The 10569-nt window shown below is 36.2% G+C and overlaps 1 protein-coding gene across 1 annotated transcript in view; it reads right to left on the minus strand.

Moving 5' to 3' along the window:
* plxna3 (plexin A3) overlaps positions 1-10569 on the minus strand; it is a 179726-nt gene that overhangs the window by 66486 nt on the left and 102671 nt on the right. Inside the window, exons 8-9 of the mRNA XM_082189123.1 lie at positions 9451-9550; positions 1238-1352 (exon numbers count right to left, since the gene is read on the minus strand). Coding sequence (XP_082045249.1) covers positions 1238-1352; positions 9451-9550 — 215 coding nt within the window. The remainder of the gene's footprint in view (positions 1-1237; positions 1353-9450; positions 9551-10569) is intronic.

The following is a 10569-nucleotide window of genomic DNA, read 5'->3' on the forward strand; positions in this document are numbered from 1 at the left end:
ACAGATGGACACTTGTGAGAGAAACAGGTCCAGGTTGGGTTCATTAAGGCCTGAGGGGCTTGTTGGATGTCAAAGGAACAGCGTATCCAAACAGGAAAATCTGTCATTATTTACTCACCCTCATGTTATTTCAAACCCTAAAGTTGCCATTTATTCTGTATGCCACATAAAAACTACCAGCATATGGGTTTGGAACATCATGATGGTTAGCAAAGGACAGAATTTTACATTTTTAGGAGAACTACCCCTTTAAATGCGTGTATGAATTTGAGATGGACACATACGAGGTTCTGTTGTCCTCACTTCCTGTTCTTCCAGAGAGCAGGGCACAATAGCTTATATACTCGGTTTAAAAGAATGCCAACCCTCGAGGGAACATCACAGCAAAGGAAACTGAGAACAGATGAGCCGTTCTGAACATCTGAATCTATCTTACATTTGAGAAAGAGAAACAGTGAGTCATCTGAGCCACACTGAATCATAAATGAACTCATAATACAGCTGAATCTGATTATGCCGCGTGGCACCGCTGCAGATCAAACCCTCGAGACTGGAACCGTTCAGACTAGGAACGCGCATGAGAAATCGAGTAGTCAAGTACTTGTTCAGCACTAACTGATTGATAATTAAAAAGGCAATTCAGATTACTAGATTAGAACTGATTTTCAATTTTATGATGGGAAGAGAATGCAAACAGTTTAACGGACTACTGTTTTTTGTTATTTTTAATAACTTAAATATTTTTTTATAAATAATCTTAAATATAAAACATCAAGATTTGAAAACAAAGAGTTATGATTAACATTTCAACTGTGTTAAACATTGTTGTTTTTTTATCTAGGGTATATATTTTAAATAATGTATATATTATTATTATTATATTAAAAATAAAAATAACTATAAATATATATATATATATATATATATATATATATCTGTGTGTGTGTGTGTGTGTGTGTGTTAAACTTTTTTTTTAATCTAGGATATATATATATATATATATATATATATATAATATAATATAATATAATATATATATATATATATATATATATAATATAATATAATATAATATTCTATATATATATATATATATATATATATATATATATATATAGAGAGAGAGAGAGAGAGAGAGAGAGAGAGAGAGAGAGTATTTTAAATTATTTATATATTATTATATTAAATATATAGGCATATAGGCTTGGTTGGTTAGCTGGTCCGGTTTGTTTCTTACCTCTGCGCTGCTCACTCGACCTTCCTGGAAAGAACACTCGGCTACGTTATTAGTGCAGATGTGGCGATACTTGCACCAGTTGCAGGGGAAAGGGCTGCTAACACACGACGAACACCTACAGAGGAGAAAAACAAAGATGTGTTCTGAGCACATGAAACAAGTAATCTGTGAACTCGACCTGAGACCATTATGTAACTAACTATGTTGGTGCTTAATAGTCTCATTCCTAGTTTTAGTTTAAAAAGTACAACGTATATTAATTCAGTGTTTTAATGCAATCACAAGCTGGCTTTGATGTAACATTATATTTTATATACATTTATATATTATATACATTAAATAAATACATATTTAAAACAGTGCTGTTATCTAACGTAAAAGTTTGTATATATACATACATACATACATACATACATACATATACACAAACTGTATAGACACTGCCCAGCCAAAAAAAGTAGATGTTTGGATTTAAATAAGCAAAAGCTTAAGAGTCTATGATCATTATTGCAGTGATTATTATGTTTCTAGCATCTAATATGTTTGGCAACAGTTTTTCTAACCCTAATTGATGGAGTGTGTAGCTTTTCATTTCTTACACAATCATGTAGGAAAACACATCATGGCCATATTCCAGGATGACAATGTCAAGAAACATTAGGCTCAAATTGTGAAAGAATGGTTGTAAGAAGCATGAAGAATCATTTTCACACATGAATTGGCACCAGACCTTAAACTCACTGAAAGTCTTTGGGATGTGCTGGAGGAGACTTTACAGAGTGCTGGACTCTTGCATTGTTAATACAAGTTTTGACCAAAAATTTGATGGAAATAACTTCATGGAAATAACATCTCAACATTTATTTATTTATTTATTTATTAAATGAATGGTATGATGTTATTCATATGCTATTCATCTGCATAGTTGTCACTGTATAAATGAAATATAACTAATCTTTGTTAAAGCTAAAAAAGTGATTTCCTCTGTGTATTTGACATGTTGATTAACATTAATGGCAGACAACAGTGGGTATATTAGGTATAATAGACTAATATAGTCCACTTGAAGGAGTGAATTAAAACGAGTGAGCAAATTCAGACACTGACATCACTTTCGCATAGTTATGCTTGTTGTTTAAAAATTATTTGAAACTGGCAGCTCCATCTTGAACTCTGTCTTGGAAACTAGCATGAATAAACCTTAATTAAACTATTTAATTATCAATTAAAAAAATGATTTACACCTGCATGATATTACGCTGAAGCCACATTAGACCAGCGGTTTGGGAAATGGATGGATGTATGATTCAGCTGCGGGCCTTATCTTCTAGTCAGACGCTGGTGTGACTGTCACAGTGCATTATGGGTATTCTCTAGTACATCGGTTGCACACTTGTTATTGTGGTGCATTATGGGATTGAATGAGTGCACTCGATAATGCCCACTATGGCTTCTGACACCAGTACAAATGGCTGTTCCCTCAAATATTGCCCTATTTATGGGTATAGGGGGCGATTTCAAACAGCCACGGTCTTACTAGGCATACTAGAAACGCACGAAACTGGTACTTGCAGTCAGTAGAAAAGGGAAAGTTGGAGAGGATTATCCAATGACCCAACAACCAAACAAGATCTAGATTTGTTAACCACTACCCCACACCACCCACAAACACAAGAAGTGGTAACTCGAACTTCTTAATCTTCAGCAGTGACCTAAACTCTTTGTCCTCAACTGAACCTCTGGCTCAAGTCATTCATTCTCTCAATTCTTCGAATACTTTGCCTATAAATCACATCATTGTCCTTGGGAACATCTTGAACGAGCCCCGGGTCAGACTTAAACTCTCATAGAGACTCTCTCATTGTGAAAGTCGGCGCCGTGGAAATCTGAGTGGTCAATATGTCACAAATCCACTCTTTCACTTCAACACACACAATTAATCCTCTAGGGCCATTGAACACCCGACTCGTTCATGCCGCTTCTCAATTAGTCATTAACCTGACCCTGAAAAAGCCTATCAGACGGAGGCCCTAATGACATTCTCAATTAAACAGTCACATCCCGCCGAGAAACAGAAGCAGGCGACACCTGTGGACTCGAGCGCGGCGTACAAGACGAAAGGCCAATCGCGCCACGAGAGACACTGTGAGAGCGTTTGCGGATACTTCCGGCAGGGCAAGTTTTCCCACCTCACGCTGTCTCTCATTTGCCACCATCCCGCACGGAAAGCCTGCGCAATACGCCATCCTAATCACGTCTTTCCCTCTGGAGGCACGCTTCAAATCGCCTTCAGAGAGCACTCGACAGTCCAAGCACACCACACCTGGAGCTGCATCGCTCAGTATGATCTCGTTTCGCTCCCCTCGCTCTCGCAAGGGCCCCGGGAGGAGAAAACATCTGAGGCGTTTGCAGGGGCTAAATTATACAGGCCGCTTTTCTCTGGCAGAACAATTGCACGGATATGAAACCATACAAATTATCATGGGTCATTTAAAACGCGTTAATGCAGTTTCTTTGCAGTATGGATGCATTTTAACTCGCTAAATCTAATATTGCTGCCGACGGGTGTGCGGTGTGGGAGTGTTTTTAGTGCGCTGGAAGGGAAAGATGCAAACTAGAGCTGATGGAGGAGGCGCAGCGCTCCACTGCAGCTGAAATGCGCTGTAAATACTGCAAACGGATCTGCAAGTCTCGCCTGAAATATGCAATATGCTGTGTCAGGGGTTTAAGGCCCATCAATTCACTCAGCTTTAATTTGAGCGTGGGCTGAAAAACACAGCACGGCCAAATGGTGACACTCTGATGAAGTGAGTATTTCACCATCATTGGGAGTCTGGGCTGGACTTTCAGCTCAGGCGAAACAGCATCAAATCATGAGACTGTGCACAATAGTCAAACTGAACTAATTTTTTTTTTACCATATTTCATTTCTTAATACAAGTTTCTGGCCTGGATTTATTTGTGCACGTTACAAGAGAGGTAAAAAATAAAATAAAAAATAAAATCTTTCAAACAAAAATGAATAACATGGTAATAATATGGTCCACCTCGAAAATGTCTTTCATTTTCAATGACATCACTAGCCTTTTCCCAACCCTCCCATCCAATCACTGGGCTCCGTTCTGTATGGAAAGCCCACTTTTTAAAAATCCAATCAACTCCTAATGGATTAAATCAAGCTTTTGGGAATTACAGAATTAATGTATACACACACACACACACAATTAAAAAAAATAATCTAATTGACTATCCAATTTTGCTCAGAAATGCATATTGAAATCTGAACAAAATGAGACTAAAGCTAAAAATGTAATCCTAATTAAAATAATTGGTAACACTTTACAATAAGGTTCATTAGTTAACATTAGTTAACCACCTTAGTTAACATGAACTAAGAATGAACACTACTTCAGCATTTATTAATCTTAGTTAATATTAATTTCAACATTTACCAATACATTATTCAAATCAAAGGTTGTATTAGTTAACATTAGTTAATGCACTGGAAACTAACATGAACAATCAATGAACAAAGATTAATAGAGACTGTAACAAATGTATTGCTCATTGTTAGGTAATTTTAGTTAAGTCATTTTAGTTAATACTAATACTAATGAACCTTATTGTAAAGTGTTATCAAATAATTATATATTTATTTTATACATACATTAAGTAATTAAATTATAAAACTTTTTTTTTTTCAAATACATATTTATATTTTTATTGCAAAACATTACTGATTGTCTTGCTTTCAGCACATTCTGACTAATGCTTCCAAGACTATCACGAGACATTTAAGCAAAATCAACAAAACACGTTAGCTAGAAACCACAACAACACTGGAATACAGAAAACCAAACCAAATTTGACATGGCATAAAAATGTACAAAATCACCAAATGTTCCTTATTGTTGAGCCCTGCATCTACTCCCTCAAAACCTATCCAACTCTTCATAAAAACGGTGAGAGAGGACACAGTCGTCCTTTGATAATGCACTTCCTGGTAACTTGAGGACGCGCATATCTAGGTTGAGCAATAAAACACAAAAGAGTTTCAAATGTTTAATGAATGCCCACATTCACATCCAAAACTAACTAGCACTAGAAAGAAACCCTCCCTAACAGCTGCATGGGAAGATGAAACAGAATAAAGTGCTTTGGCTTTATATAAGCCATTTCATAACAAAATATCCTGAAATGCACTGCGCTTCCTCCCCTGCCCCCTCTCTCACATCACAGGTGGTCATTATCCCACTGGGAAAGACGAGGTTAAGAGGGGGCTGGGGAAGGGTCTTTGGGTCTGGGTGGTCAAAGAATTGTGGGAAATAAAGATGGAGGCAGGAGATTGAGGACGAGTGAGTGCCGTCCACAGGCGTCACACAATTGGCGGGCTAAACGTTCCCACAGGGCTTTTGTGAAAACAGGAAATCTGGCACCGGCTATAGGCCACGCTGGCAAGGTAGCGTGCCTCGCTCGGACGTGGGTTGCCATGGCAACTGCCGAGCCCGGCTGGATGGATCAGCACGGGCGCTCGTACTTGCACACATAAAGAGTGGATTGCAGAGTGTGGGTTTGTGCATCTAATTTTCTATAACACACACAGTACCTGTATATGTAGCACCAAGGTGCAAATTGCAGTCGTCACGTAGCGGCTCCCTCCAGTTGTCATATTTCATCTCCCTTTTGTTTTTCGCTTTCCTTCCTTTGATAAACCAATTCACATTTCCCCTCCAGTTTCGATGCAAATCACAACTGGAACGGCCGAAATGGGTTTGGAAAAACAAAGGAGGCGCTAACAATGCGTGATTGTGCTCGCTGACTGGGTTAAGTGATGTAAAGCGTTCGAATGAAAGGAGGAGTGGCGGAGGGAAATAAACGAGGGGGTTCCTATCCTCCAGGACGCAACAACACGTCTCCACCCACTGCATTGACTCCACGGTGACTGAAGTGCAAATGAACAGAAATATATAGAGCGTGGATCGCTCTTAGGCCAAAGTCTGGCTGTGATTACAGTGTTCGGACTGAACTGAGCCAACACTCAAACGCAGGGTTTGTCAAACGTTTAGATGCCACTGTCCCCCAAATATGATCATCCATGTGTGAGGGACCACCATCCTAAAATGTAAAAGGCAGCTATACATTTTTATGTATAAACACCTAATTATACTGTGAACAAATAATATTAGTATTATATAAGTTTGATTGTGTTTTTTCTAATCAAATTTATTAATTTATTATTTAAAGCAAAGTTCATTTATTAATTTTAATCAATTTTTTTATTTAGTTAGTTTCTTAGTTAAGTTTCTTAAATGTATTTTTATGTGATTTTAATTATTTAAATTAAATGTTTTTTTAAATATTATTTATTTATTATAATTAAATATATTTTTCTTCAAATTAATTTATTTTAATTTATTCATTTTATGTATTATTTAAATCAACTTTTATTTATTTCGTTTTATAAAATGTATTAGTTTTAATTATTTAAATTAAATGATATTTATTTCAATATTTTTGTGCATTTATTTTAATCAAATGTATTTATTTTAATTAATTTCAATTAAAAGTATACATTTATTAACATTTATATTTAAATATAATTTATAATCATTTATATTTTGTTAGTTTAATCTTATTTTTTATTTATGTTTATTTTATAAATAAAGGTAACTTGACTAAGCAGAAGCAGAGGGCTGCAATAACAGAGCATATATGACCTGAATCACAGATTGAAATGATTCCAGCAGCAAACAGCTGGACCACACTGCAATTACACACCAGTGCAAGCACCTCTGGAGCAATTACACTCATTTACTGACCACAGACCGAGCTGCAACTCACTCTTTTTTTTACTGCCAGCAAAAAAATATTTCTTTTTACGGTGTTATTCTAAGAGAAATTATTTCTCATATTCTCTGAAAAGAGATTTCAGCAGGATGTTTGCTGGTTTCTGAGAAATGTACAGATGTTCTTGTTTTGTTTTTAAATGAGGTTCTCAAAACTATGGAAGCTTGTTTCTGCCAATGGATAAAAAATAAAAAAGGTAACTGCGACTTTTCATCTCACAATCTTACTCGCAATTGTGAGGGAAAAAGTCAGAATGATCTTTTCATTTTTTTTATTCCATGGTGGAAACAAGCTCCCATACAAAATTCAAACATCCAATTAAAAAAAAAATCCTTTGGAACCTAAGCAAAACACCTCTTGAAAAAAGTATTTAACTTTTGCATTAATGTTGCAAAAGTAACACAAAAAAGCATTTGTATATTTGCACTAGACTTAAAAAAACACCTTCTGACTACAGGCAAAGATCCTTTAAGTCGGTCCATGCGGTGGCCATCTAGGTAAAATCATGCTAAAAGAAAACCTGATTCAGGCAGGTCCAGTAAATAGGCAACGTCTCAATCAAAACCTGATGTCATCATAATTGGGTAAAGTTCTATAGTTGTGAATGGAAGGTACAGCATTGTGTTCCCATTTGCTCCAACGGCAAATGAAAAAAAATCCACTATAGTGTTTCTATGACTTCAATGGTCGGTCAGAAGAGAAAAAGATGCCAAGATGCCAAAGATTCATACAAATATATATATATGTATATATATACATATAAGATTTTCATGCTAATAACTGTGGAAACACATCACCACAGTCTATGAATATACTGTATATATAAATTAACTAAACATTCAGAAACATTAGCAAGGAAAAGAAGAGATATTAACGAATAGAGCTCAGTGACTTTTTTTAGAATCTTAAGCATTCTAGATAAAATTTTGCATTTGGTTTTGATTACACAAACACACACACACAAACACTTCACTATCCATGAACATCTGTCTAATCCCGCTCAAGCTCTTCATCATGGCACATCTGTGTTGTGTTTGTGTGTATCAGTAAAAAATAATTACATTTCAGCCAACATGATTTCACCAAAATGTGACTTATGTAGCCTTAAAGAATGCTAATGCACAGCTAACACTTTACAAAAAGGTTATATTTGTTGAACATGAACTATCAATGAACAATAACTTTTTATAGCTTTTATTGTTTCATGTTTTGTCAATGCATTTTTCAATTTAGTTCAAAATGCATTAATGTCATCTTCAACGTTTAATGTTAAAAAAGTAGAAATAAAGATTAACCAAGATTAATAAATGTTGTAAAAATACTGTTCATTGTCAGCTCATGTTAACTAGTGTGTTAACTAATTTTAAGATAGGTAAGCTTTTTTTTTTTTGTGTGTGTTTACCATTTATACTGCAGACAGTAAAAAAAAAAAATCACTAACTTCTGGAATGATTTTACCTGGATTTGAACCTGCAACCATCATATACCCACGCAGAGCTTTAAAGTGGACCTATTATGCCCCTTTTCACAAGATGTAATACAGGTCTCAGGTGTTCCCAGAATGTGTCTGAAGTTTCAGCTCAAAATACCCCATTTATTACAGCTTGTCAAATTTGCCCCATTTGGGTGTGAGCAAAAACACACCGTTATTGTGTCCCTTTAAATGCAAATGAGCTGCTGCTCCCGCCCCCCACTTCCAGAAGAGGGCGGAGCCTTTACAGCTCATGCTTCAGAAGAATGTCACGCATTGAAAATATCAGAAATTGCCAGTAGCAGTGTTCAGCCTTACATGTTCGAACCGGAGTTGGACAATGATGGAGAGACTCAGAAAGAAGTTACAACTTTCAGAACGCAACTGGACGTTTCTGAATCGATAGTGAATACATGTATGTAGTTGTTGTGGAGTTAAGTTGAGAGGGGCTTCTCTCTACTCTTACGTAAGTGGAAGTGGAAATCTGGAACCGTGGGTGGATTTTTACCATTATAGGCTGGCTGATAACACACACTGTGGACACAAATCATATTTCAAACACCTTATAAAGTGAATTTTGCATAATAGGTCCAGTTTAACCATTGTGCTTCAGCTTGCTCTCTTTACTAGCATGTTTTTGAGAACTTTCTCTTCACTAAAATTACTTTTATTTTTTTAAAGTTAATATCTCCAGCAGCTGCGCTGGCTGTTTTAAGAGCGAAGACGTGAGGCTGGATGAAAAGTGCTGAATCATTTGAGGAGGAAAAAATGGTAAAAGTGCTGACAAAGTGGATAACGGCGGCTGTGAAGGAAACTAGTTCAATGACTGCGAATCCAATCACACCCGGCTGGCAGTTTCACACGTCACAAAGACATCTTTGACCGGAGCACTTACGATTGCAAGACGCTGCAGTTGTAGAAGACGAAATCGGTGGTGATGAATTTGAGGCCCGTCTCTTTGGACTTCAGAGAGAGCTTCACGACCCGTTTATCGCCTGGAAAAGAATGGAAAGAGACATTAATGAAGAGTTAGGCGGAGAAAATGCACGAGAAATGAAGTTAGCATGAGAAGGGTCATTTGAACTCGCACTGTTGGTCTAATGCAGGCTGAGCAGTGATGTGCCCCGCTCTGCACATATACTCAGTAATGTTCACGTTTCGAATATATTTGATTGCGAGACCATTTATCCACTTCTTCCATCTGTGAGCGAAATGCACTTACGTTTCAAACTCAGCAACCCTTTTGCGTTCCATAATGACTACATCTCTGCCCATCAAATTATACTTGTGGGCCTCACTTCACTATAATTGACATAATATTTCCATTTGCACATGCATTAATTGTTATTAATGGGACAACCAGGCTTCCGGAGCCTAAAAGTTACCATCATGAGATTTGGAATTCTTAGAGTACCTTAAAAACCAGGAAAATGAAAAAGGGGAAAATGAAGTCAAGTCTCAAAGCTTCAGGAGGCTCTAAAGAGATTTGTGTAATTATCAGTCATCACAAAAGAAAAGAAAAAGGCAGGGACAAAATGGGAAAAACGGAAGGAAAAAATTAAATTAAATCAAATACAATTTTATTTCTAAAGCACAAATTGCTCCACAGCAGCTCTAAAGAGCAGCTTAATAGACTTGGTCAGAGTAGATGTATTTAATTTGACGCAAATGAAAACGAGGCCGTGGGTGACAGATGTACAGACTGTCGAAAGACTGAAAATGTGTTGTTCCACAAACTTCCAACGGACAAACGGCATGGAAAACAGACCTAATTAGATAGTACTTGTTTTTGTTCACACCATAAAATATATGAAATATGGCATAAACATAAATTAAAGCAATACATGAAAAAACAAATATATAATATAAAATAAAATGTTTTTGAAAGGCTGCATTTATTTGATCAAAATACATTAAAAAAACAGTAATATTGTGAAATAACAATTGCAACTATTGCAATTCATTCCTGATTCAAAGCTGAATTTTCAGCATCATTACTTCAGTCTTCAGTGTC

The sequence above is a fragment of the Leuciscus leuciscus genome (assembly GCF_965113295.1).
Source record: "Leuciscus leuciscus genome assembly, chromosome: 13".
In the NCBI taxonomy this organism is placed as follows: Eukaryota; Metazoa; Chordata; class Actinopteri; order Cypriniformes; family Leuciscidae; genus Leuciscus; species Leuciscus leuciscus.